This window comes from Hypomesus nipponensis, chromosome 7 (assembly GCF_054491055.1).
Source record: "Hypomesus nipponensis isolate SF chromosome 7, ASM5449105v1, whole genome shotgun sequence".
In the NCBI taxonomy this organism is placed as follows: Eukaryota; Metazoa; Chordata; class Actinopteri; order Osmeriformes; family Osmeridae; genus Hypomesus; species Hypomesus nipponensis.
Window position 1 is genome coordinate 13,077,033 of NC_140367.1, and position 25,969 is coordinate 13,103,001.

At 39.6% G+C, this 25,969-nt stretch overlaps 1 protein-coding gene, 1 long non-coding RNA gene and 1 pseudogene across 8 annotated transcripts in view; 2 read left to right on the forward strand and 1 right to left on the reverse strand.

The window, feature by feature from the left end:
* Positions 1–25,419, reverse strand: part of scaf11 (SR-related CTD-associated factor 11) — a 65,582-nt gene extending 40,163 nt beyond the window's left edge. For 3 of the 6 annotated variants that reach the window (XM_084701166.1, XM_084701168.1, XM_084701163.1), the window contains exons 1-3: positions 25,206–25,419; positions 7,395–7,440; positions 6,612–6,751 (exon numbers count right to left, since the gene is read on the reverse strand). In XM_084701166.1, coding sequence (XP_084557292.1) covers positions 6,612–6,751; positions 7,395–7,416 — 162 coding nt within the window. In that variant the 5' untranslated portion in view covers positions 7,417–7,440; positions 25,206–25,419. Of the gene's footprint in view, positions 1–6,611; positions 6,752–7,353; positions 7,372–7,394; positions 7,441–11,742; positions 11,761–25,205 lie in introns of those variants that run through there. The other 3 variants (XM_084701169.1, XM_084701165.1, XM_084701167.1) reach the window with 3 other exon arrangements.
* On the forward strand, positions 9,172–13,452 carry LOC146276870 (uncharacterized). Its single transcript, XR_014762428.1, has 5 exons — positions 9,172–9,450; positions 11,111–11,207; positions 11,413–11,562; positions 11,779–11,984; positions 12,350–13,452. It is a non-coding gene; the product is annotated as an uncharacterized LOC146276870 (long non-coding RNA).
* Positions 14,052–16,375, forward strand: LOC146276871 (uncharacterized; annotated as a pseudogene). The gene is made up of 5 exons (XR_014762529.1): positions 14,052–14,390; positions 15,178–15,340; positions 15,418–15,545; positions 15,696–15,969; positions 16,352–16,375. The product of XR_014762529.1 is annotated as an uncharacterized LOC146276871 (transcript).
* Positions 25,420–25,969: the final 550 nt, after the last annotated feature.

The following is a 25,969-nucleotide window of genomic DNA, read 5'->3' on the forward strand; positions in this document are numbered from 1 at the left end:
TGTTTAACATGCAAATCATCAGAGCGCGCTTATCATTGCCTGAACTTGCAGCATTCGATTTGGATGTGATTCTCATAATAGGCATATCCATTTCTCAACCCAGCGCGTTAGCATGAGCGAAGTAGGGCTAGGCTAACTTATGTTTTTCAGGTGGTAGGCTACATCATATTCGACGTCGAACTATGAAAAATAAACCGAGTTTGCATTCAACGTTTTTCGAGTCACCCGGTACTTTGTAAATGTAAATTTACTTTAATGAAATGCTACCATACCACAGATGTCTTTGCCATTTTGACTAATAACACCGACAAAGTAGGCTATGGCAGAGTTAGTAGTTCTGCAATTGTGCTCGTGCCATGTGCAAAATACCAAAACAAAGCGCAGATTAACAAAAGGGAAAACAGTAACACCTTTTCTTTTAAACTACATATTTTTAGAGTTGCTTTATTTGTCTTAAATAATATAATCTACAATTTCTGTATAGCATTAAGTTAATTCAGTAATGATGACACAAGCGGGAATCAGATCTCACACTGCCATACGGCAGCTCGACTAAAAACATCTTAGTCGACCAAGAGCATATCGACCAGAAAATCGACTAGTCGACTGAGTGGGGACAGCCTTAGTCACAAGAGTGGTTGAGCACAACTTCAACCTGCCAAACTGCATTAAAAAAATTATAAAATCGACCCATTATACCTATCCCTGTTCATCCTATGGCGTATGCTTTCAAACCAATACGTAATTTTGTACCCGCAGGTAGGGCTGCAACGATTAGTCGACGTTATCGACAACGTCAACAATAAAACATTTTCAACAAATATTTCTGTTGTCGACAAATCGTTTGATCTCATAGGACCTATTTTAAGTGCCTGCAATAACGTGATTTGACCAGTGCAGCGCTGTAGCGCTAGACTAATTCAGCCCTCCCGTATGCTATCCAATAGAAGAAAACAGCGGTAAAACATTTTAGGGTGCAAACCAAGCCCCCACCCCCCACCCCCGATTTACATTGAGCTGAATGAGCCATAGACTTATATTGAATGAGCACAGGGAGAAATGGCTTGAGTTGCCTGCCTTGTTGTAGCGAGTTTAGCAAATCGTTGTCACACATAGGCCTACATGAAATGTTGTTAATATAGTTTATTCCCGTTATTTTCAAACAGATTTGATTTTTCGTAAAAATGTTCATGACATGATGGCAAATATATTATGTTAAGAGCGAGCTAACCCTAACCCTAACCCTAGAATTTTGACATGTCTATCTGGAGCAAAGACGAAGATTAATACTTTAACTGTTAAACACAATAGGAAATGATATATATTTAAATAATATTAGTCTTGCCTTCAGAAGCTTTTGTTAAACACACCCATTATTCTTTTTTTGATTGTGTCATCAAGCCAGACTGCTTTTGTGGGACAATGTTTCACCCCCACTTACATCTGATGGAAACGTCTTGTAGCCTATGGTTCTATGAACATGCCCCTTTCAAAGGCAAATGTTCAATAAAGTTTATTTTAGACACACTTCTCAAGCTTTTATTTATTACATTATTAACACGTCTTGTTAGATCACGTTATATCCATTAATAGACGTTTGGTTTTCAAGGTTGAGCATGTAAAACACAGGTCGCATTTCGACACTGATGTGAAATTGAAGGCAGTGTGAATTTTGTGGCATTTTGTTTGAATATAAAGTTGACAGTAAGCCAAGGTAAGTCTGCATTATGGAAGATTTCGATTACCAAAATAACTATTAAGCTTTCTTTGCCTGGCGAGAACAACGATGGAGCTGTTCATGTTAACAGTTTATTTCATCCGATACAATGCGTTGTAAATCATACTCATATCACGAAGAAAAAAGTGACAGAATACATTTCCGTTAAGTTTGCATCATGTGTCTGATTCTTGTCGGACTTGTACCCCATTCTGCCCATAGATTCTGCAACTGCAATGCCAACACGCTCGTAACCATATAAATCTATGCTCGCGACTGGTTGTCGCAAAGTATGACGTGTACAGCTTGTTGCAAGCGTGCATGAGGTCTCGGAGCTAGGGAAAAAAAGAGCCACTGTTTAAAACTAGACCGGAAGACACGGAAGTGGAAAGATGGCTGCGTCCAGTCTCTCGCTCTCGCTTGCCTCGCTGCGCCACTGAGCACTTTTCATAGAAATGAATGGGGACGCCATCTTGGAAGACAGAAGTAGCTGTCTCTAGTTATATTAACTCTATGGTGCAAACGGGCCTGAAAAAGTATTGTGTGGGAAAGTTTCACCAAAGATCCAACTAAAAACACTGTAATATGTAATGTGTGCAAGGCGGAACTTGTTTTCCATGGCAGCACATCGTGCATGTGTAACAGACGTGGTATTGCAAGTTCCGTCAGAGGTATACAGGCCACTGTCCGCTCCCACCGGGAGTCGAACTCACCACCTCTGACTTCCCAAGGGCCACCACTACCAACTACGCCAACAAAAAGCTAGCAATTCGCTGACGCGGGTGGCCTGTTACATACTTGAGGAGTGAGTTTCACCACACACCGGCTACACATGCATGAACATTTAAAACGAAAGCATCCCCGCACGAGAGGAGATGGAAACGTTTTTTTCAAAAGCTGAAGTAATTTCTTGGTTTTATTTATTAGTTAGAATAATCGATCTAATAATCGTTAGATTAGTCGATTATCAAAATAATTGTTTGTTGCAGCCCTACCCGCAGGACTGCAGTTGTTCCATATGATGCAGAATATGTGGTTTTGTCGGAAGATATAAATACAGTTAACACTGAGAGGTTGAACAACACCGAGTGTTGGTAGTCAACCAAAATGATCGTTCAACATTGAGCACGGGCTCTTTTCCGTGCTGTGTGAGGAGAAAGACCTTTTATGTTAGCTTATCATAGGTGTAACCTATGAATCATAGATCTGAGTAGGCTACTTATATGTCATGCTATGCCAGGTTGACTTGCGTTGTCTGTCCGTCCTAAGAATATCAGTGCTCGGTCTGACCCTGTGTTGTTCTGAGCATCTGACAATAAAAGACTTGAAATTGAAAGTTTGGATCGCCCTATACATAGCTGGTAAGTTTCAGTTACTAGTAGCCCCTTCAAGTTGTGTGAAACATACTCACTGGTTGAGTTGATAACTTATTCGCTGCTCGGTTAAACAAACTACAGTGTAGGAAACGTTACATACTGTAACGGAGCTAGCTTTGGCTACAATCAGATGTGAATTTAAGAGCTAGAGCTAGCTAGCGTAGCTATGTCAAAAACGCCAGCGTGTGTATGTAACGTTAGCGTATTTAACAGGTTTATAAATATAATCCACTTCTGTAAAGTGAACCCTGCAAACTTAGAATCCGGGGGCAACTGGCGGGCTTTGGCGCTGTATAGCTACAAGCCATTTTCATAAAAGCGGTTGCCGCTTGGCAACATGATAGTAAATGCCTTCTGTCTTGTAAAATGTGTTTGTACAACAAGCCAATAAGATCCTACTTTGCACCTTGTTTTAGCTGGTTCGTTTAAATCAATTTTTACCTCTGTTCTCCCTGACAATCTTGATGACAACCAGCAGCCGGCAGTCACAGTATCTAACCATTCTCGTGACGTCACAGACATGACGATTCAAAGATGGCCCAGTAGTATAGTAAAGTTTTAAACGTTTTTTTATTAACAAATGGAACATCTTGCTCTTTTAGTAGTCAGATAGTTTTGTGATCTTATTTTAATAATTATATGAGCCGTACTTCATAAATCAGTTCAGTTCCACTTAAATGCAATGTAACTACTTCAGCATAATGATGCACCTAAAATACAAACGTGAGCAAGGGCGTTCAGCAATCACTATCGAATGCAATTTAGCTAGCAGGTGAAGAATACAAACAACGAAAATCACCAGTTAACTTAATTTAAATTTGCAAGAACTATAGACTAATACAATAACAGACTTAAATGAACTTACAACATAAGTTATACAACTTCGCAAAGACGCATAGTGGTCCGTGCTATTCTCCGACATGCACTATAACAATCACTGCTAATAGATGGCCTTTTGTACAGCCCTATTTCTGATACCGTGGCGGCAGAAATGTTGCCGTGGCGAGCCGCCACGCCAAAATCAACATAGAGGAAACACTAATGACAATGTACAAATGTCAGAATGATGAACCTTAATACCCATTCTGTAACCTTATCCTCTTATACCAGCACTGCAAAAAGAAGTTACATTTTGATGTGCACTTTAAAGGGGTCATTGACTGCAAAACAGGGCTGGGCGATATATCGAATATTAGCGATAATATCTCAATAATTTTGACAACAATGTTAAATTTGAAAATGTTGTGAATATCAAATATAAAAAAGAAATGCTGTTCCTTGTGTTGCTTTTGTTTTAAAATCATCGTCTGGCTCCTCTGTGATCACATACACACACACACACACACAAACTAAAAATTGCACTCGCACAGGCACTCTCTTGCTCTCTTTTTGTCCTGTCACATAAGGACCTCTACATGAATTGTTCCATGTGAGCTACATTTTATCAAGTTGCAAGTACCATGTTATGGCAACTGCTTAAATTTGCACTACACATTTTGTACTTTATAACAATAGCTGTTCCATCTAAATAGTTTTTTTGTTTTCTCATGGACGCAAAAGAAAATCATGTTTTTTAATTATTTAAATGCAAATGCAAACAAATCAAGAAAGAATTTGCACTTCCACGGGAATTACAAAGAAGAAGGTTTGGAAGTTTTTCAAGGATATTTAAAATGGACTAAGGTCATAAATACAGTGTTCCAGCCTATACAGGGAATACTAACACTTTCATAGTCTTCCCAAGGAACCAAACACTCGACAAGCATGGCTGATGTTGCCTATGAGAAGATCCCTGCGAAGTTCGACACTCCATAATTTATTTGCTCAAACCATTTTCCCAAAGACAGTTTTGAAAACCTTGGACAATATAAAGCAGGATTTACTAAGCCGCTGTTACTGAAAAGAAGTGCTGTTCCGACCGTATGCTCATCACAACCGCAAGCTGTAGTATGATTTTGTTGCTAACAGTTATTAGCAATGCCAACGTATCCTGCATCTAGCATAGGTAGAATGTGTGATTTATTGGCAATGGGGCTAACGTTATTTTATTTTCCTGAATGTGTTTCATTTGAATAAATAACCTGTGTAGTCACGTAAATCTACAATTCACAATGCATGTTTGGCTATGTTGCGTCTTTGCTCCACAGCTACGCTCGTTGTAAACCAACCAATCAGCGTGCAGCTCATCTATATATTCATGAGTATACCACAAAAGGGAGAAGGGCCTGGAATAAAACGAGAGGTTATTTCACAGAGTTGCATTAGGGCGCACCCGGGCCCTTTTCAGCCCAACCAATGTTACATACCCTATTTGGAAACAATAAGGAATAGTGTGAAATCCCCTATTAATCAGTCAATGAACCCTTTAAAACCTCAATTTGTTTTACTCCATACCTGCTCAGATCTGCAATATACATCACAATTCACTTAATTAACTACAGTGTTTACTCTACATGCATTTTGACTCTTTCAAAATAATATTGATCTGAGGAGCTGTCCGCTCCATGGAACTCAAATGAACGGTCTTCTGCTGCTCTCTCTCCAATTGGAGGATGAGCAACTGAACAGTGACAGGACGTCAATCACTCGCGAAGTCATGACACCTGAAAAAACTACAGCGAGAGTGCAGCAGAGCACTTTCTCCTCTCTGCTCAGCCTGGTAGTGACAAACAGGGCAGAGGATAGATCTTTCAGATGCATACATTTAACTAGCTACCGTAATTTTCGGAAAAGAAGCCACAGCTTGTACTCCGATTTTACAGTTCTCTTGTGCTTGTATTAAATTTATATTTAGAAGTGGCTTATAGTCCGGTTTTAGAACAGAGAAGTGGCTTTATCTCAAGATCTCTACAGACCTTGCAGCTAATTTAATGCTCAACACTTGAACGGGGGCTTATTACATGAAAGAGGAATTATTTACTTTATTATTTACACTGTATTGGAAATACAGTGACTTGCTAAAGTAGGCAAATGGCTAGTAGAACATAACATTTCATTATAATTTCAGTTAATAAAACAGCTGCAAAACCCAGTGAAATGTTATAGGCTAGCTAGCAAAATAACGTAAGCATCGCTAACAACATTACTAATTCAACTTTGGTAGTGTAACGGAGCTCTTTGTAAGTTTGTTTTATATATAATTGTATATATAACCGTGGCTGGCGCAACGGTAACGTTGTTTGCTTTTACAATGTTCCAGCTAGTTCAGTAACTTTAGCTAGAGCAAGAACTAGACTTTAATCAAGCTAGCTAGACTAGTGAACGTAACTTCAGTAATGAAAATAAATTATGTTTAAGCTATGTGTTAAAATATTGTTGATTGTATTTTCAGATTTTGTTAGCTATAATGTTTCCTTCCAGAAGAGAAAGACGGCTGATTGCTTCAATGAGGAAGATAGTACCAGTAGTACATTAAGATTCAGATAGCGAGGGGGTCAGTGTATTTATGCCCCAAAATTTTGAACAAAAAGAAAATGAACCCTAGAGGAAACACTGAACTAAATCAACCTCATTCCTACCTCTGCCCATGTGAGAATGCAGCCGAGACAGAAGATGTGGCAGCAGCTGTCAGGCATAGCTAGGTTGTCTTGGCTCATGACTCCGAGGCAAATGGGACAGCGCTCTGCCACTTCATTTACGGTAAACTCCCTGAGTCCACCTGATAAAGGACAGCCATTGAAAGACAACATGTTAATCACAAAACACAAGCACAGAGTGGTATTCAGAGGTGGTCACAACATCACATTTCAAAGGTATTCATTCACTTTGATTACATGATTCATATTTAAAAACCCCTGCAGAATACATGAAATGCTAAGACTTCTGAATACAAAACTATTCCCATTCACAAAATTCAAAAAGGTTGAATTTTGTGTCAAAAGAAAGTGAGAAGAACGGATTTTGTTATTTTGCAATGACAAGCTTTGTCATAAATAATTGACCATACACATTATTGGCCAGTCACTCAGTGCTTATTAGGAAAAAACATTCAGCCATTGATGCATTCTTAACTCTCGGTCTAAATTACCAGTGTTAATTTTATAAGCTAAAAACCTTCACTTTCTTTTTTATGTGAGGGAGACCAGACAAAATAAATCAAAGACCAACATCACAACAATGTTACAGGTGGAATTTACACTATGCTGTTTTTCTTTTGTATCCTCTCGTGCATCAGGTTAAACAGAACAAGGCTTACGTTTGGTACCCACAGAGAAAGGCTTCTTGAAAATTACCAAAAAAACACATTTCCTATAGTCTTACTTGACAAACACTAGCCTGCATGACATTTTCTTTGAGTTTACCATTTTCCGATTTTCCAGCCATCTTCAGCACTTCACAGCTTTAACCCTGATGACCACAAGCCAAAAAAGAGAGAGATTATCATTAACAAACACTGAAGTTGGAAATTTGGACAAAGAAAAACAAAATGTGTTTGTCATGTTTCAAACATTTGCTTGTATGTAAATGAAAAAAAAAAGGTTAGGGCAATGGGCAAGTGCACTTGATTACTGGGGCCTCTAAGAAAAACAGTAGTACTCTGTTCCTAAGGGATGCACCAAAATGTAATTGGCCAAAGGCCAAATACAATTTTTTATTATTTTGTGTAAATGTTTTTGCCATTGCATAAATTAAATGGCCTAAATGCGATTTTTACGTTCTCTTGCTTTTCCAATAAAAAAAATCTATAAAAAAAAAACTACAATTAAAACTATTAAGATTTTGTAGATTCCAGCAGACATTACACAAACAAAGCAGAATATAACTTAAAATAAATAAATAAGTAATATCTTTATTTGGCCATTGTTGAGCCCCTCCTCCTTAAATAGCCAATATTAGGCCTATAACTGACTGCTGAAAGAATGTAACATACTCTACGCCTACAAAAAAAAGTGAATTAAAAAATGCATTAAAAAAAAATACAAAAGGGTGGATGAACCCAAAACAAATGAAATCATCCGAGACATAAGCCTACTTCTTTAGTAATTTGTTGATACACAGTAGTTTGTTGATTGAGTTTGTGGGTACAATAATTGAAGGATTTAGAGAAGGTGCGCTATTTCCTTTGCCAAACAAACGTGCTTGTGCATGTCCCATAATGTCTTAGCTCAGGTACAAGATTACGGTTGCAATGGTTCATTACCAACAAAGCAACAATGCTGAAATAGTTGCAATAGCTGTGTACTGAAATAAACCTTGTTTGTGCATGTGTAGTGTTAGGGTTGTGATGGTCATTTGAAATATGTATTTTTACTTCCAACAAACCATAACACAATACAGTTGTTGTTTTTCTATGATTTCCTGCCCCCTTACTATTTTGCTAGTAATCTAATAACAAAATTCATTGCACAATTAACACATCAACCATGAAATTGTATTCAGAGTTGGAGGCGGGTAGGCAATGTTGTTGAGAAGCACTTTGTCATATTTGCTGAAAAATGTTTCAAAAGCTTTATGGAAGGTTTAGGAAATATTAGACATTATACCCACTTTATTGTCCTCAAATGCATGTCATAAGACTATTTTGGTCCAATCAGGAGCGAGTGGTCACCCCATGGTAAAAGTTAGGCTAGTTAAATTAGCTGAAGGTGGATATTACCCTGATAAAATTATTAATTAATGTTAAATTAACCTACCATGTTCTTTTGTGTTTTTTGGCATGACGTGTCAATAGACTTATTAGTAAATAGACCAAGCATCAAAGCAGTTTAAAAATGATGTCCCATCAGTTCCTATGGAAGGTACTCAGTGGCACGAGGCTTGAAAAGCAGAGATATTAGGGATGTGCATCTCCACCACTGAGGACGATGCGATACACATCTCGATGCACTGCCAACGATCCGATACATTAAAGATACATAAAAGCAACTACTAATGTGATACGATACGATTCACCTCTATTGCGATGCAGTGCGATTCGACACAATGCGATTCAATGAGATGCGATGCAAAGGGAATATGATGCTATGCAATTTAATATGGTACATAATGATTTACTTTTATGCTACACAGCAAATTAAGCAGAGTTAAAAGTCTGGTGTTGATAAAGATAGTCAATTAAACTCTATTTGGAATTGATCTAAATCTTTGTTGTTAAATCAGTTGGATTTCACACTGCACCACAAAAGAGTTGGGGTCAAAATGGAGTGTTATAATTGTTATTGTGAAACCAACTCTCAGAGTTGTCAGTATCACAGCTAGGGTGTTACTACCTTCTAGCCTGATGTGAACAAGAATCTTGTGAGAGCAACCATATGGCGGGAGTCAAGTAATTTACCTCAGTCGCAGCACAACTCAACTGGAAGGCACAGCAGTTTTTTTGTTCGAAGTCAGTTGAAGAAATCTTGTTGCATTGTGTCGGTAAGTAACAGTTAATTAGATTACCTAATGAGTGATATACAGATGGAAATATGTATTTAGACATTGGTAGAGCTATGATATTTAAAGCTAGCTAACTGTTAGGCTGCCGTTTTTACTCAAGCCAGGCCTAATGTCAGTTAGCTAGCAACCGTAACGTTAGCCCAGAGCGGACAAACTAAGTATTCGCCTACTGTACAGTAACTGGCAAGCTAACGTTAGCAAGCGTTTGTTTCTTCTACTGTCACACGTTTTCTGATTACTGGTCTATTAAGTCTAACTGTGAGCTAAATTGAATTTCTGTTGAGTTTCTAAAGTTTGGCAATGTAAGTTATGTGACGTTACTTCAGTTATGCCAATATTCTTTTGAATAAAAAAAAATACTAGTTAGCTAACATAGGTAGTCTAGCTAAGAGCCCCCACGTGTTAGCCGCATGGAAGCAAATATTCTGATATGAGGACTGTGCATATGTAACGTCACTGTGTCCAAACCCGAACTGTTTTTTTGCCACCATTTTCTTTTGCAATCGCTAGCAAAGTGTAAGTAATATTATTTTAGGCATACCAAACAATCTACGTGTCAAATTTCATAAACATATATGGACGTTTACATGTCTAAATAATTTAGGAAAGTTACATTGATGAGAGAAACCCGAAAGACCACTCGGGCGACGCTTTTTACTCTGACATGAGAAGAGTTCAACAAAACATCCAGCAGTTGGTGGTAAACAGTCGAATTGAGATTTTATGCATAGTTTGGAGATGTTGAAGCGTGATCTCTATGTCGCCGTATATATTGACAGCATTGTGGTCAGTTTGGTGACCCTGGATCAAGTTAATATCCACGGAAAAACAGCAGCAGCGAGTGTTTATTACGAGTATAAGTGCGGTCGGGTTTGGACAAGTATGGCGCACGGCTAATTTACCGGCGCCAGCATCTTTTTACCGGCTCTAGTAAAGGATAAGCTAACTCATTTTTTTTTTTTTTTTACAATATTTAGCTCGAAAGGTAAGAAGTTAAAGCTTAACATGAAATCAGTAAATCAGCTGAAAACGTGATACAATCATTTTTATCAATATTTGAAGTGGCATTTTATCAGAATATTAGCTAAAAAACGGTCGGGATTGGACACAGTGACGTTATATCTAAATAACATTTTGATTATCAGACGTGTAGATAGTTAATTTGAAGTTACAATAGTACAGTTAATTTGAAGAATCCCTTTCTAAAAGAAGGGTTTTGTGCACATTGTCCACTCAGCGCCACGAGTTACATCGCGTAACGCTCTTCACAATCGAATGTAATTATTTAATGCAACATATGCGCAAACTTTGAAGTGCATAGCAACTCCAGTTTGACTACCGTTAGATATAAGCTCTGCTTAGGGTTGAGGTTAGCTAAGCTCTTCAACTTTTCTGCAGGTATCTAATGATAATGCTTAAAACAAGTGCACGTGGGTATTTATTTCCTACCGACTGACTCAGCCAAAATGGCTGCTGGACAAGTGGAAATTCAATGGGCTTTGATAAAAGACTACTAGTACTGTGCTAATTCATGTTGTTTTCATGTGCTAATAACTCTTGTTTTAGAGAGGCATGACTCTGGCTCCTATTTGGTATTAGTCTGGCTTGAATAACATGTTTATTCTATATAATTTTACAGGAAATGTTGGCTAAAATTGAGATTGCAGGAGTCCTAAAATATGTGAAAATTCCAGAGACTGATGAAGTATTTCAATTTGATAAGTTCCTTCAAGAAGGTTTGTAGTTTATGGCTATATGTTTTGCATTTAATACTGTTCTCACTGAAGTTGAACATTCAATGTTAACCATTCTCTGAATAGAGGTCAAAAGTAGTAGTGTTATTAGAATATTAATGACAGTTTTGTCTCCAAACATGAAAAAATAATCTCCATGACTAATTTATATTGTTATTGCTGTGTACTATACTTTTTATTCTTCAAGTGAAAGATGAGTTTAGTCTGCAGCCAGACAGCTTCAGTGAGAGCCAGCTCACCATCACAGATATGTCAGGAACAGGGGTGGATGGAGATATCTTTGATGAGCTTGTGAAGTCAGGTGTCTTGACCTTCAAGATTCCTTAACCAGTAATGGGTAAGGATGTGAAGGCAGGGATTTGATGAGGTATCACAGGCAGCGCCAAGTAGAAGGCACAATGTTTTGTTTTAAATATATTTTTGAGGGACCTCAAACTATGCAATAATTTGATATACTATTGATCATTATCTTAAATACATTTTTTTTTTTTTTTTTAGTTTTGTTACTGATAGGTACATTTAAATTGTCTTTGTTCTGTCTGCCATTTTGTAGATCTGGATGTTGAGCTGGTTGCAGATCAAGCATCCTCCTCTGTGCTTACTTCACTGTCCCCAACTTCATCCCATTCATCCTTGGTAGTGACAGAGACTGCACTATCCCCAGCTTTATCCCATTCTTCAGATTCTACAGTTATTCTTGAATCCACAAGAAAGAGGAGGATTCCAACAGGGTTAATGGATCAGAATGAAGCAAGATAAGTAAGCTTTGAATACACACATTTCAAATCCTCAATTGATTATTTTGTAAGTGTTTTGTAAATATATTCTGAGGAAAGTAATGCCATTAGAATAATGTAATTCTTAAAAAATCCCACTAAATTAACATTAGCATGCCATAACAATGTAATTTTTGGGGGTAGAAAGTTGATGGCGTTTTAAGGGCGAATCCAAAGGGTGAGGAAGTCTTCAACGAGTATGATAAGACTAAAACACTAACAGATGCAACACGTAAACAAATGGTGAACATCCTGGTTGCAGACATGATGAAGCTATATGGGTAAGAATTGCATGTCACTTTGTTATTGGAGCAATCTAGCCTGATGTTGTCATACTCATAATTCTAGTCAGAATATGAGTCTGAGAACTCTCCGTTGGGCTTTGACTACGGGGCGTGTTTCAAACGAGCCTGGAAAACAAATGCCTCTTCGCTCAATTGGATAGACCTACAACCAATCAGAGCAAGGTAATATGCTGTTTGTTCAAAACGAATTCAACTTAAGCGCTCTTTTGTGACGAGGGTGATTACGTTACTGTTGACCATCTGTCCATCATAGTATAAAGCCCGCCCTGTCAATTTCATTGGTACGCCCAGATTCTGGTTTTCTGTAGTTGTTTCCCAATACGAGACCCTCCAGACCCAACTTCCCGACCAAATTTTTTTGTGGGCGGGGAGAAGTTGGGCTGGCAGCCAGGCTAGGAGCAGTCATGTTTCGTAGCTAAATAATGCTGTTCTGCGTTAGTGGTAAAGGTGTATTTATTCTTACAAAACATACATGCTTAAAAGTAAACTGACTTATTTTGAACAAACAAATTATGCACTGGGAATTGTGACTCTTTTTCCATACCTCCAAGATCCATTCTCCAAACATGGATATGTTAGTTCTTGGTTTCTATCTGAAAACCAAATCAGTGTGATTTCAATATTTTCTTCAGTTTTGTAGTTTGTACTCATCTTGTTTCAGATGAGTTTTTACAGGTTGCTCACCCTTGCATTTTCCACCTGTTTTTGTAATGTTTTGCAGTATATTCACTGTCTACAATTATTGTGTTGAGTAATTTATTCTTAAAGTAAAGCACAAGATGCCTCTGTTTGGGTCTTTCTTTAATAAGGAACACTACTATGATCTAGGGATGGAGATTTTAACTGATTTCACTATTCGAATAGTATCCAAAATTATTTTCGAATATCCGGATAATCTATTTTGTTAATGTGGTTCCGTTATGTAATTAGCCTGACGTGACGCAAAGCATACAGTAAACACATAAACCACCACACATACTGGCAATAATTGGGACTGTTAAGATATTAGATTAAATAAGGGTTGAATAAAGAAAACAAATGAAAGATCAATTTATTAACATGCCAAAAAGACAATGAACTTGAAAAAACGCTGCGTCTTCAGACGTAGGCTCTTAATTTGGCGGAGAAGCGATTAGCCTATTATTATGTGAAATTAAAAGTAGGCTACATTGGACTAAATTAAACACATTGGGTAGGCTATCCTCGATAAAAAAGAAAGACACACATGGAGAACTATTGCATATTAACTTGGATATTAACTTGGATGCGGAATCCTATAGGATACGGTGCGCCACCACAATGCAAACATAAACAGCCGATTACGCTAGCTCTAAATGGCTACTGGTAAGAAAATAAATGAGCCACAACTGCATTAGCCATACGCATTTTTATTCAGGAGAATTAGCATGTAAAAATGCTCAGGGGAGAGGAGGGTACGGAGTCGATTTACGAGCAGGCCGGCGTAGAAAAGACTGCAGGACCTGAGGTTGCTGCGAGCTACTGCTTAGCCAGGACACTATGCTTCTTGTAGCGCCAAATGAAATGAAAGGAGACACGCAGCAGAACACAGGCATAGCCTACCTTTTGTGACGGTTTTCATCATTTTCTAACGTCACAACTATTAGAATTCACAACACGATGCAACGTTTTTTCAATAAAAGTTTTTTTTTAAATTAAACTACGCTCATAAGTATTCGAAAAGTATTTGAATACTAACTTACTTTAGGATATTCGGATATTTGATTAACCACGTCCATCCCTACTATGATCCTAAGGGTAATACTGGCTTCATTTCATGGAGGATCAAGACGGTTCAACGCAACACCTTTGCTGGCTCACAGGCTCGTTCCAAGACTGTTCTTCAGGATGGTCCGAAAACCAGACGAGAATCACTGTTAACCTGTCAACAGCTATTTGGTGAGGAGTGCAGGGAGGCGATATCTACAATAAGACATTCCAGCGATGAATCTGTAGTCAAAGAGAAGATGAGAGCGACTTTCCAGTATGGACAGAAGATGGTTGGTGATGATGCATCATCTTCAGTCCTAGATGTGTTCCCTCATTTCCCTGATGTACCTGGATTGGTAAGAAAAATATTTTGCTTTGGTAGTAGTATTCTAGCCTGGTCCTAACCAGACCCTCGTACATTACATTTGTACAGAGGGTCTGGGATCTCTCCATTGACAAACGTTAACTTCCTAGAAAGCGGGTCCTCTGTTGAAGTTTAAAACTATTGGATCCGCCCAGAGCCACTCTGATTTGCCATAACCAATCGCAAGCGTTCGCCTTAGCCAACTCCTTCACCACTACTGTAACGGAGCTAGCTGCCGTAGCTGGAAAATCAAACTTTTCCCGAACCCCATGGGGAGGAGGGCCACAACATCATGGCCACCAACAAAACTCAGCAAGGAATGTTCTTGCTCTGGCTTTAACCTATGTATATTTAGCAGCGTTGCTGCCACAACCGCAGAATAGTTTCGCTCGCATCATTCTCCGCCGCCATTACTGAACTACTCAAACTAGTGCACGACATTAACATCATCGTTCTCAGCCACTCCCTCTGTTCGCTGATTGGACCTACAAAAAATGTGTTTCTAGAAACCGACTTCAGAGCCTAGCTCCCAGACCTACTACTGAAGCAAAATCCAAATTGAGCGGAAGTACGTAGGAGGGCAGAGCCAGGCTAGTAGTATTCCTGTCCAGTGAACAGTAATATAGTACAGTGCAGGACAATAAAATAGTCTACTGCACTATACTATAATGTCTTTAATTTTCTTTCCATCTTCCATTTCAGTATTTGACCGACCTTTTATCAAATTTGTCAGGTATGCTTAAACCTTTATATTAAAATATTGTTTTCTTTGTTTGTAGATCGACCAGGATTTCTCGATGATGTTTGGTGACAAAGTTTCTCAGAAGTTCCTGTCAAAGTGGTCAACTTTCTTCAAGCCAAAAATCATCGCAGACTGCAAGTCTTTAAAGAATATAGATGAGTTGCTGTCAGCAACGGAACCCGAACCTGAAGACAACAACGGTCAGTATAAAAAGTTTTGCTAAAATATATATTTCAATGTTATACTAAATAAATACATATATTTTCAATGCCTTTAGGATGGGACAGTGATATGTCCTCAATCCTTTTGCTGCTGCATCTGCTCCCTCCAACTTCAAGGGGCCAGAAAAAAACTGCCAAGATCAGTTCAGCTCAAGCAACCAGCCATCTTGTTAGATATCTTAAGGTATGCAAAAGTTCCTTTTTAAACATTATAGATATGAATCTACACCAAGAAGCTCTGAATGGATGTTGGTATTCTGAGACAATTGTCATTTTGCTCTATATCTGCAGAAAGAGATGTGATAGTAATTTATGTCCCTTTACTTACCTACAGGAAGGAGCCAGTATGACTACCTTCCTTGAGAGTGCCGATGCAAGACAACCGTTCCTCCTTTGCATCGGTGAGCAAAAGAAAGATATCCAAAGGTTCTACCTTATTATCGATGGAAAACCAATCCCATGCAAGGCACAAACATCAGTGGCAGCTTTTGATGAACTGTTCAAAGCTCACTACGTCTTCAGTCTCATATGACGAAGCTCTCTGTAATTTCTACACATTTATCCAAACTACTATTTATAACATCGATGTTAAAGAATGTGTCCTTGGGGTGAGACTGGATTTGCGCAGAGATAGAATAACAAGGGCATAGAGTCAGGTTCCTGTAACAGACAAGTGCATGTATATACCCATTCTGGGTACACTTGAATCCATATTCAAAACTAATCAAGTAAGAGAAAGCTTTCTACAGGACAAACGAGTGAAAATTGCATTTACAAAAACATCAATGATGGGTCATATTGCCAAAACCATGCCCTATTCTCACAGCAAAAGCATGCTTTACAGATTCTACTATATTACGATGACTTTGAAACGGCTAACCCTCTTGGTTCCAAAAAGGGGATCCACAAACTAGGTTGTGTCTACTTGACTTAACTTAAAAAATCTTCCACCCAAGTGTAACTCAGTTCTGATGAATGTACATCTTGCAGTTCCGTTTCACTCTGAAGATCTGAAAAAATATGGTTTTGATGTGATACTAAAGCCTCTTATTGATGACCTGAAGCTTTTAAAACTGAAGGCCTAAAGCTTCTTTGTTTTGAACAACCATTGTTTGGCTCAGTCATTCAAGTAACGGGAGATAATTTGGCTTTAAATGGCTTGTTGGGCTTTGAAGAATCATTCAGCGCAACCCATTTCTGTAGATTTTGTTTAATCAGTAAGCAAGACATTCAATCTATATTTACTGAAAATCATCCTGGGTTAATTGTCCATTCCAAAGAGCTTTATACTGAACATTAGAGCTGCACGATTAATCAAATTTTAATCACGATCACGATTTCAACTTCCCACGATCAAATTCACGTGATCGAGCGATATTTTAAATTCGTCATTCCGTTAATAGAACGCTCTGGATCAAAATAATTTTTTGCAAAGCCAATCTAGCGCTCCGTAAACCAATAGGTACGTTCGACATCGGCTGCGGCTGCATGCAACGACTAGCGAGAGTTACCGCTTGCAGTCGGGGAGTAGTTATAAACGGCTCTGTAAAGGTCGGAACATTTGTCATTTTATGGATTGGGCTATGATAAACCCTTTCTCCAATCTGTAGGCTGCAGCCGGCTACGGCACTGCATGGAGTCGAGTAAATGTAAAAACGCATACATGTCTGCGTTTGTACCTCCCGTTCACACAAATACGGCGTAATCGGACACTGAAAACTGAGCTTTTCGAATACGCTCTCCTAGCCGGAGACATTTGAAAACGCCGGGTTTGCGTAGTAGGCTAGTGTGGACGGGGTCCACGGAGCTTTTCAGATACTATGACGTTCAGTTGCTATGGCATTGGGGTTAGCTTTAGCTAATGTCAAGATGAACATGGAAGGTGAAAGAAATATGCTGCTCCATCTCTATAATTTATTTACCAGTTTAGTTAGTGTAGGCTACTTCAGGTACAAGTATTAGCCTATCATTTAATAGATAGCCTATGCGTTACTCCTACGCAGAAGGTGATTTTTGTAGCCTGCTCGGTGTGCCTGAACGATAGGGGGACAAGGCAGAGGAGACGGTTTAAACCAAACAGAGCGGCGATTCTGGGTGAGACCTGGCTGAACAGCTAGCTGGTGGGACAATTTTAAAACACCAAATAGTATTCCCAGAGGATTATGTAAACAGGGCACCCTGGCGGGAGGGAGGGAAGGTCAGGAGTGGCGTAACCATGACAACGATTGTCATGTACCGTGTTAGTGTGGACGGTAAACATTTGGAAAATTATATGAAAACGCTAGCGTGGACGGATATCGTTTGTTTTTGTATATTTTGAGTTTTATTTACATCCATTCTGCAGGTACAATACATTGTGACAATCAAATTTGATTAGTTTAAAATCAACAAATAATCGTGATAATTAATCGTGATCTCAATATTGATCAAAATAATCGTGATTATCATTTTGGCCATAATTGTGCAGCCCTACAAGGTGGGTCAGATATTACGGTACTGAGTACCAGGATGGGTTGTACATATGCACTGGATGTACCAATGATCTCCCTGTGCTCAAAAAGATCTGTGATATTATAATATATGAACAGCGTGCTTTCATAATATCCTGTAATGTAGAAACAATGTACTATGATGACCACTTAATGCATACTGTATTGAAGACCAAATGAATTAGTTTTCTGTCATCTCTGTGAAGGAACTGACTTATTTTAGACCATTTGACAAGCAGTGCTCTTATGAGAATAGTCGAAGAGCGTACATAGTGCCTTATTGTTACATTTAGATAAATTGACAGCAAGGAAAAAATATTAAGTAATGTTGATGCATTTGAAAAAATACAACTGTTAAAGTAATCAACTCATTCATATTTTTTATCGACCAAGATTTTTCATTATTGACATTTATATTAAATATTTGGGGGGAGGGGGGGGGGGAAGGAGCAGCAATAACACTATAGTGTTAATGAGGCAGCTCCTTTATAGTACACAAATCACACTAAGAGTTAATTAATTACTCCTATGAGTGTTAATTTCTAACACTACCCACTGGTGTTGAGAAACTAACACTTGAGTAGTGTTAAATTTCAACTATAAGAGTTCAAATTAACTATATAACAGTGTTAAAATGGCAAAACTTTAAAAAGTGTTACATTGACACTGTGGAGTGTGGACCCCATGGGACACTTTAAAAGTGTTAAAATTAACTCCAATAGTGTTAATTTGAGTCTGTCGATTTTGCTGTGTATGATTTATTTATTTGTCAGACTGCAAATCATCAATTAACTTAACAAGTGAATGTTTAATATGTGAAATAAAACTAAGTCTCTGACAAAAGATTAAATAACATCAGGCCTGGACCTTGCCTTAAACCAGTCCTTCCTGTTGAATGTGATCTCTGAATGTAAAAATGGGTAAACTACTGCCAGTCACAAGCTGCTGTAAACACTGTCATAACACTACACACTAAATTGAACTCATATACGTCCTACTTTTCCTACTCATATGTCCTACTTAAGATTTTTCTCAATGACTCCGCTATCTCTCGTCTTACTTTGTCGTACACAACAGGGATTTGTTTTGTCGGAGAATAGCTTCCTATTCTTGCTAGGGGTACTGCTGGAGCTAGCCACTGACTGTAGCCATAGCTGAATCCGAGGGGGAGGCAGACGTCTCCACACAAATACCATGTAACCTATTCAGGTGACTACCTGAATTAGCCGTGCACTGCCTGAGTACTTTATAGCAGTACGATATATCTTGCCAATTGCATGGGTCTTGTCAAATTGCCCATCTTTCTTTTAAAGTCCGAAGTGTTGCCAAACCTTGGATTTATTGCAATTTGCAGGAACGTGTAACTCTTCCTCCGCCAACACCTGCCCGAACACGCCTCCAACTCGCACGAAACTTTGCGGAGAGACCTCATGAGCCAGTGACAGCAGTGGAGAGAAGAGCGTGCTTAAGAAACAATCTAAATATAAAACTGTTGGTCACAAATCATTGGTCAGATTTCTAAATACTAAATGTGTTTGCATACACATAATTCTATATAAATACATCGGATTATACCGATGCAAAGATGTTGCGATGCATCGCGATTTCATCCCACATTGTATCCGGTGCACACTTTTTTGATCCGGGCCATCGCATCGTGAGCATTTATGCCGATGCAAATCGGTGAATCTTCCCATCCCTAAGACAGGGTTCTTGCAGGTTTCAGTTGTCTAGATTTATATATATAAAAAAAAAAATTATACTCAGCGTCTCCCATTTTTCTAAAACATTTTTGTTACCGAAAGTGTCAAAATATCATGTGGTGCGACCGGTCAGGCATGAGTGCTATTTTGGAAACTTAAGGAAATTTGCTCATAATGTTTTAAAATTAGGGCTGTCAAGCGATTAATCGCCTTATTTCATATGATTAATTGCAAAATTATTCAATCTTTATTCCGTTAACGGACAGACGCACGCACAGAGTCGGACAGAGTCGGACGGATTGGTTGAATTTATACTACTCCGACGGCTCTGCGTGCTGAAAGCAATTCACCGCTAGAACTGTAGATGGCGCTGCACTGCAATGCTCGCTAGGTTATCGAAAAGTCGGAGCAAATTTACAAATTAGCCTCTTCATCAATAAAATAAGCACATTATTAGCAACTACACTGCCCATTTCTCATCACATTTTAATTCAGATGCTGATTTACATGTACTGTTTAGCTGAAATATGAATTGTAAAAACTTACATCAATTAAGGTCAAAGGATTCTGTTCTCTTGTTGGTCACGGCAACCCCACCCCCGCCCCTGACGCAAGCGGTTCTTAATACGGACCAATCACAGCCAAGGGGTATCCGTAAAATGACGGACGGACAGTCAGGAAAATCAGGAGGTACACGCAGAGCTCTGCGAGAGGCTCGGAGAGGACACGGAGAGGGCGTTTCTTGACGGAGAGGGCGTTCCCCGTGTGCGCCAACAACGTGTTTCAACATGTTGGCTGTGTGGCAGTACATCACAGTGTCAAAGGATGATGACAAAATGGCTATTTGCGGAGTTTGTAAAGTGTCAGTGATGCGAGGAGGGGCGAAACAACACTCGTTTAACACGATCAACTTAATTTCACATCTCAAAGGCCATCATGCTGACCTACATGAAGCTTTTCTGAAAGCTAAGCCTGAAAAAACGGCGCCAGCTAAGACCTGCCAGCAGCCTCTACTTCAGTCACTTGACATGGCTAAGAAATTAGCTAACGACCACCCAAAGGTGACAGCTCTGAACAAAAAAATAATTGAGTTTATTGCTCTTGACAATCAACCGTTCAGTGTGGTGGAAGATGTTGGCTTCAGCAGGCCATTGATGCACTTAGAGCCACGTTACGTTATGCCTAGCCGTCGTTATTTTTCTGATGTGGCCTTACCCGAACTCCAAAGTGCGGTCTCCAATTACGTAGAGAAGCTCCTCACTGATGCCACCCATATCAGTTTTACTTCAGAAATCTGGACATCTAGTGTGAGCCCTGTCAGCATGTTGAGTCTCACAGCTCAATGGTTCAATGAAGACTTCATACTTAAAAAGGCTGTACTACAATCTCAGGAGTGCTCAGGTTCTCATACAGCAGCTGCAATAGCATCCGCTTTTGACGGCATGTTTGGGAAATGGAAAATAGCGAAAGAGATTGTGCATGTAGTGGTGCGTGACAATGCGCGCAACATGGCAAAAGCAATGGTGGACTATGGTGTGCCAAGTCTCCCATGCATGGCTCACACGCTTCAGTTGGTTGTGCAAGAAGGTGTCCTGTCCCAGCATAGCATTGCGGGTGTTGTGGCCGTGGGAAGGAAAATGTTGGGGCATTTCAAGCACTCAGGTTGAATACAGTCGCTTAGAATATGTACAAAGGGAGCTCGGAATGCCAATAAAACGTCTTCAACAGGATGTTGTGACTAGATGGAATTCGACATACTACATGATGCAGAGCCTAGTCGAACAGAAGAGGGCATTGGGTGCATATACCGCGGATTTCGAGCTCCCTGCAACACTGACAGCAAATCAGTGGGGAATACATGAAAACATGATCATTCTTCTCGCTCCCTTTGAGCAGCTGACCAGAGAGATAAGTTCTGCGGAGGCCTCTGCTGCTGGTGTGATCCCCGCTGTTGTAGCCCTTACACGACTACTTAGTCGGCCCAGTGACACAGACAGGGGCGTACAGACAGCCAAATGTACCCTGTTGGAAGCTCTCAGTAAGCGATTTAACGGTGTGCAACGTGAGGCACTTTATTTGGTGGCAACAATGCTTGACGCTCGTTACAAAGATCACTACTTTGATTTGGAGAAGAGCAGTGTTCGCGACCTGCTTCTGAAAGTCTTGAATAAAGTGGATAGCAGTGGAGATGGTGGTACGGGGAATCCTCCAGAGAAGAAGACCCGAACAGGATCGCTGTTGGATGCATATGACGAAATTCTGGAGGAGAACATGGTGTTTGAAGGGCAAGCCAAAATCGAAATTGCGTCACAGGTAAGCTTAACCCCTTAATTTATACACTAGGCTATTAAACTATCGGGCAGTACATTTATTAACTTAATTTATTGCTTTATCATTGCCAAAACTCAGTCTGCTATTTCTGTTATTTTGTGGTTATATGTACCTAGCTGAACCCAAAATTCCTAGGACTGCCAGCCCTTTGGAATACTGGAGAAGCAACCAGGCCCGCTTCCCTGCTCTTGCGCGTGCTGCACGCAAGTACCTAAGTGCACCCAGCACAAGTGTTGACAGCGAACGGTTATTTAGCATTGCCTTCCACGTGATAGATGAAAAGAGGAATAGAATAGCCTGTGAAAAGGCAGAGGTGCTTCTATTTGTTCAGAAAAACCTACCTCTGATGTTAAATCTATCTGAATGCTAGACCATACCAAGTTTGTCTGCCTTGTTTACTTGTCCCACAAGGGTGGTGACTTAAGTTCACACTAAAAATGAAACCACTGCATAGCTCTGTTTGATTTGGGTTTTAACATTCTAAGTTAGGCCTACCCAACTGAAGTTTTTTTTTACAGTTTTAAGGCCCAACTGAAGTTTTGGAAGGTCTCATTCATTTTACTGTACATTTTAAGTTTACAGAGTTACAACTGCATTTCTGAGCATTTGTGTCAAGAATGTGTCAAGAATGTGTCATTGTCACTAACACAGTTTTAAGGACTCTTCAAGGAGGTGCTGTTCAAGTATGAAAATTGTGATGTGAAAATATAAATAAATCTGCCATATTTGAAATAGTTTTCATGAGTGAATGTCTATTTCAAAATGATACAAATCAAGTTTTTAATGTCCCGTATCTACAGCAAGTACCCTATCATAATAACAGATTAATCCTAGTACAGAAGAGACTTTTCAATAATTAAAAAACAGAGGTGTATATATCGGTATCGGCAATCGGCCAAAATGAGCTTGTAAATATCGGCATATCGAATATCGGCTAAAATTCAATATCGTGCATCCCTACTCACGATAGTGTTTGTAGTGATAATAGCAAAAAGAATACTGACATTTATTCTGCTTTTGCCAGTCAACAGGCAATTGATTGTTGTATTTATGGATCATGACAACATAAAACGCGGATCACATAGTGCTTTTAAAGTGCAAGTTGTAGTCAGGAACATCAATATTCTGTATAATAATATTTGGTTGCATAACTGATTTTTCTGTACAATGTTCAAGTTAAGAAGCATTTGATACTTCGGCTCAAGCTTGGCCACTAAACTTTTAAATCCTTCGCCAGAAAAGGGACGTAAATCACACGCTATGTATTCCGCGATGTACCTCGTGATTTCTTGAGCCCTTGCGCTGTTGTGTGGCATAGTTGTTGAAAATGCCTCCTTTAGGGTTTTTTGACCAGAGATTACTTTCTTTGTGAGAGAATCTGCAAACTTTTCGGGATGATGGGTTGTCGGATGACTTCGCATGTTGCTTGTGTTTCCCGTGTTGTATCGCAGTTTACTGTGGCAGTGCTTGCACATAGTCAATTGTCTGTCCACCACCTTCTCTCCTTTTGCGTTTTTTGACACGGCGAAACCAATTTCTAGACATCTGATTTAAAAGCTGCAGGGGCTGGCACAATCTCAACTTCTGGGTTTTTGTTTTCATCCTTACAAGTATCGCTGTCGGCCATGCTGGCTTGCTGTGAGCTTGTGTGGACAGCGTGCAGCGTGCAATCCTATTGGCTTAACAATGGTTGTTGTGAAGACGCAGCGCAAAGGATCATGGTCTATGTAGTTAACAATGATTTGTTCCGCGGGACTGTGGTTATTCCTCTTACTTTTTGACGGACACCTGTCCTTTTAATATTGTAACCCAACCACGACGATATCGAGACACGTTTAACACCACCGCGATAGCGCACTATCATCAATATCATTACATCCCTAGCAAACACTGACTAATATACCGAAAGCCCAGACCTAGTACAGAAGCAAAATGAAAATTGAGCGGAAGTACGTAACAGGGCAGAGCCAGGCTAGCATTAAACAATCAATATAAAAATGGGGGTCTTGTCACTTTCATATGGAAGTTTGGTCAACAGTAATTTCAGTGTACAAAATAGTGGCCCCATCCCCAACGTCCAACCATCTTAAAGGCTCCATGACATGAAAACTACACTTAAAGAGGTTATTAAACATTAATATGAGTTCTCCTAGCCTCCCTTTGGTCCCCAGTGGCTTGAAATTTCGATGTGTAAACCAAGCCCTGGGTATTCATCTCCGCCTTTGAGAAAATGAGAGCTCAAATGCTCAGTTTTGAAAATCCCCCTATTGTGAAGTGACAATAGGGAAAGTTACCTTCACTTTCTCGGCGTTGCCCACACAGAGAATTTGTCCCACTAATGAAAAAATGAGCTACATTGGTTTTTCCTCGAAACATAATGGCTTGCAAACGTCCGAAGCATGGCAGTTAGCCCCGCCTATTTCTTCCTCATAGCATTTAAAGCTACAGACACAGAAACGGCATGTCCTGAGGAAAGCTCATTGTGGGAATGTTCATAGTGGCTGTAATTCTTCACCAAGGCTGAATTTCGGGAACTTCAGATACAGTATTAGGGGGACCACTAAGGCCTATATAAAGCATCCAAAAACAGCATGTCATGGGATCTTTAACATTCCAGGCCTCGCCACTGCTCGTCATTCAAGGTTCAAAGATCAAACCGGTGATCTCAGTTAAATGGAACTAGAAATGTACAGACGTGTATGGTGATTGCATTGATCGCTTGGTAGCTAGCAAATCTAAATAAATGGGGGCGTTGGTAACATTAGCTTGACGAATAAGTAGCTCTAGTCTACCTACTTTACACTGTTAATTGACGACTACGCAGCTGGTTGGCTAGATACCCAGTTTCTAACTAGCAAGCAAGCGCAAGGCAGATACTTAAAGTTGACCTTCTAGCTAGCCTAGCTATGGAGGTTTGCAAAGTTGTGGGCATTCTCTTTGGACACATAACAACGCGTAGGTAGCAAGCTAGCCAGTTGCAAGCTAACCGCACACGCACTAGGCTAAGCTAGTTAGCTATGTTAGTTTTCCAACCAGATCAAGTCATTTAGTTAACCCTCTCTTGAATCTCACTGATAACTATTTTCTTCCAACGACCAGAGCTACAGCTAACTAGCTGACGGTGCTGTAGCAGAAAATTCCCCGTAAGTCTAGGATACGCACAATTGGAACACTTGTTATGACCACTAAGTCAGAAAAAAAAACTGCTACTCGAATGTTCCTGGCACCACAGTAGCTACTGTAGCTAGCTGCCCATTTCAGTTAAGCTAGTTAAGCTACGCTTCTTGGCGGAAAGTGTTTGCAAATTGTTTGTTTACCTACCCCGTAACGTATCAAATGTATGCGCTGAGGTTGTAGCTCAGAATCCAACTTGATTCCTGGTACACCTTAGATTATGCAGCGACCATGTTAACCAACTGTAGGAAGCATTTACATGCGAAACTCAAAGCGGCCAAGTAAACGTCTCGGCCACATGTCTCAGTCTGTCCAGAACTTGTATGAACCCAGACCAAATCTGTCTGGCTCGTCAGTTTGCACCACATGGTGTCGCCACACAGTCTTCCGAGTATTCACTGCTATCTACTTCCGGGTCTTCACATATTCGACCCTTCCAACTTTGAAGTTGTAAACATGTATTAGGTACATGTGAAGATTTGATACGGATTAACAATTAATCCCTGCTTTTTTATGTAATTATTTAAAACTGGTTATCTGCAGGGGGCGACACGTAGATGCTATGGGGGTTCGGCGGCATGTCCTCCCATTATTATAATTTTTATATATCACTTAAATTATCGTTTCTAAAGACTTTAGGGAACAAACTGTACACATTTGTGTGGTTGCAAGTGGTTTGCAGTGACATAAGATTGATAATACTAAAACTGGGGAGGGGACATTATAACAACACTGCTGTACAGTCAGAGAGACTATTATATAACAAGAACAAAAACTACTACCATGAAAAGTACATTATATACTTAATATCCTAAAGGACAAACCAATGAAAATACACCCCAAAAAGACAACCACGCTGTGACAGTGCCTGGTAAGAGTGGTTAGGGCTAAGTGAAACACAGGTAATGGAA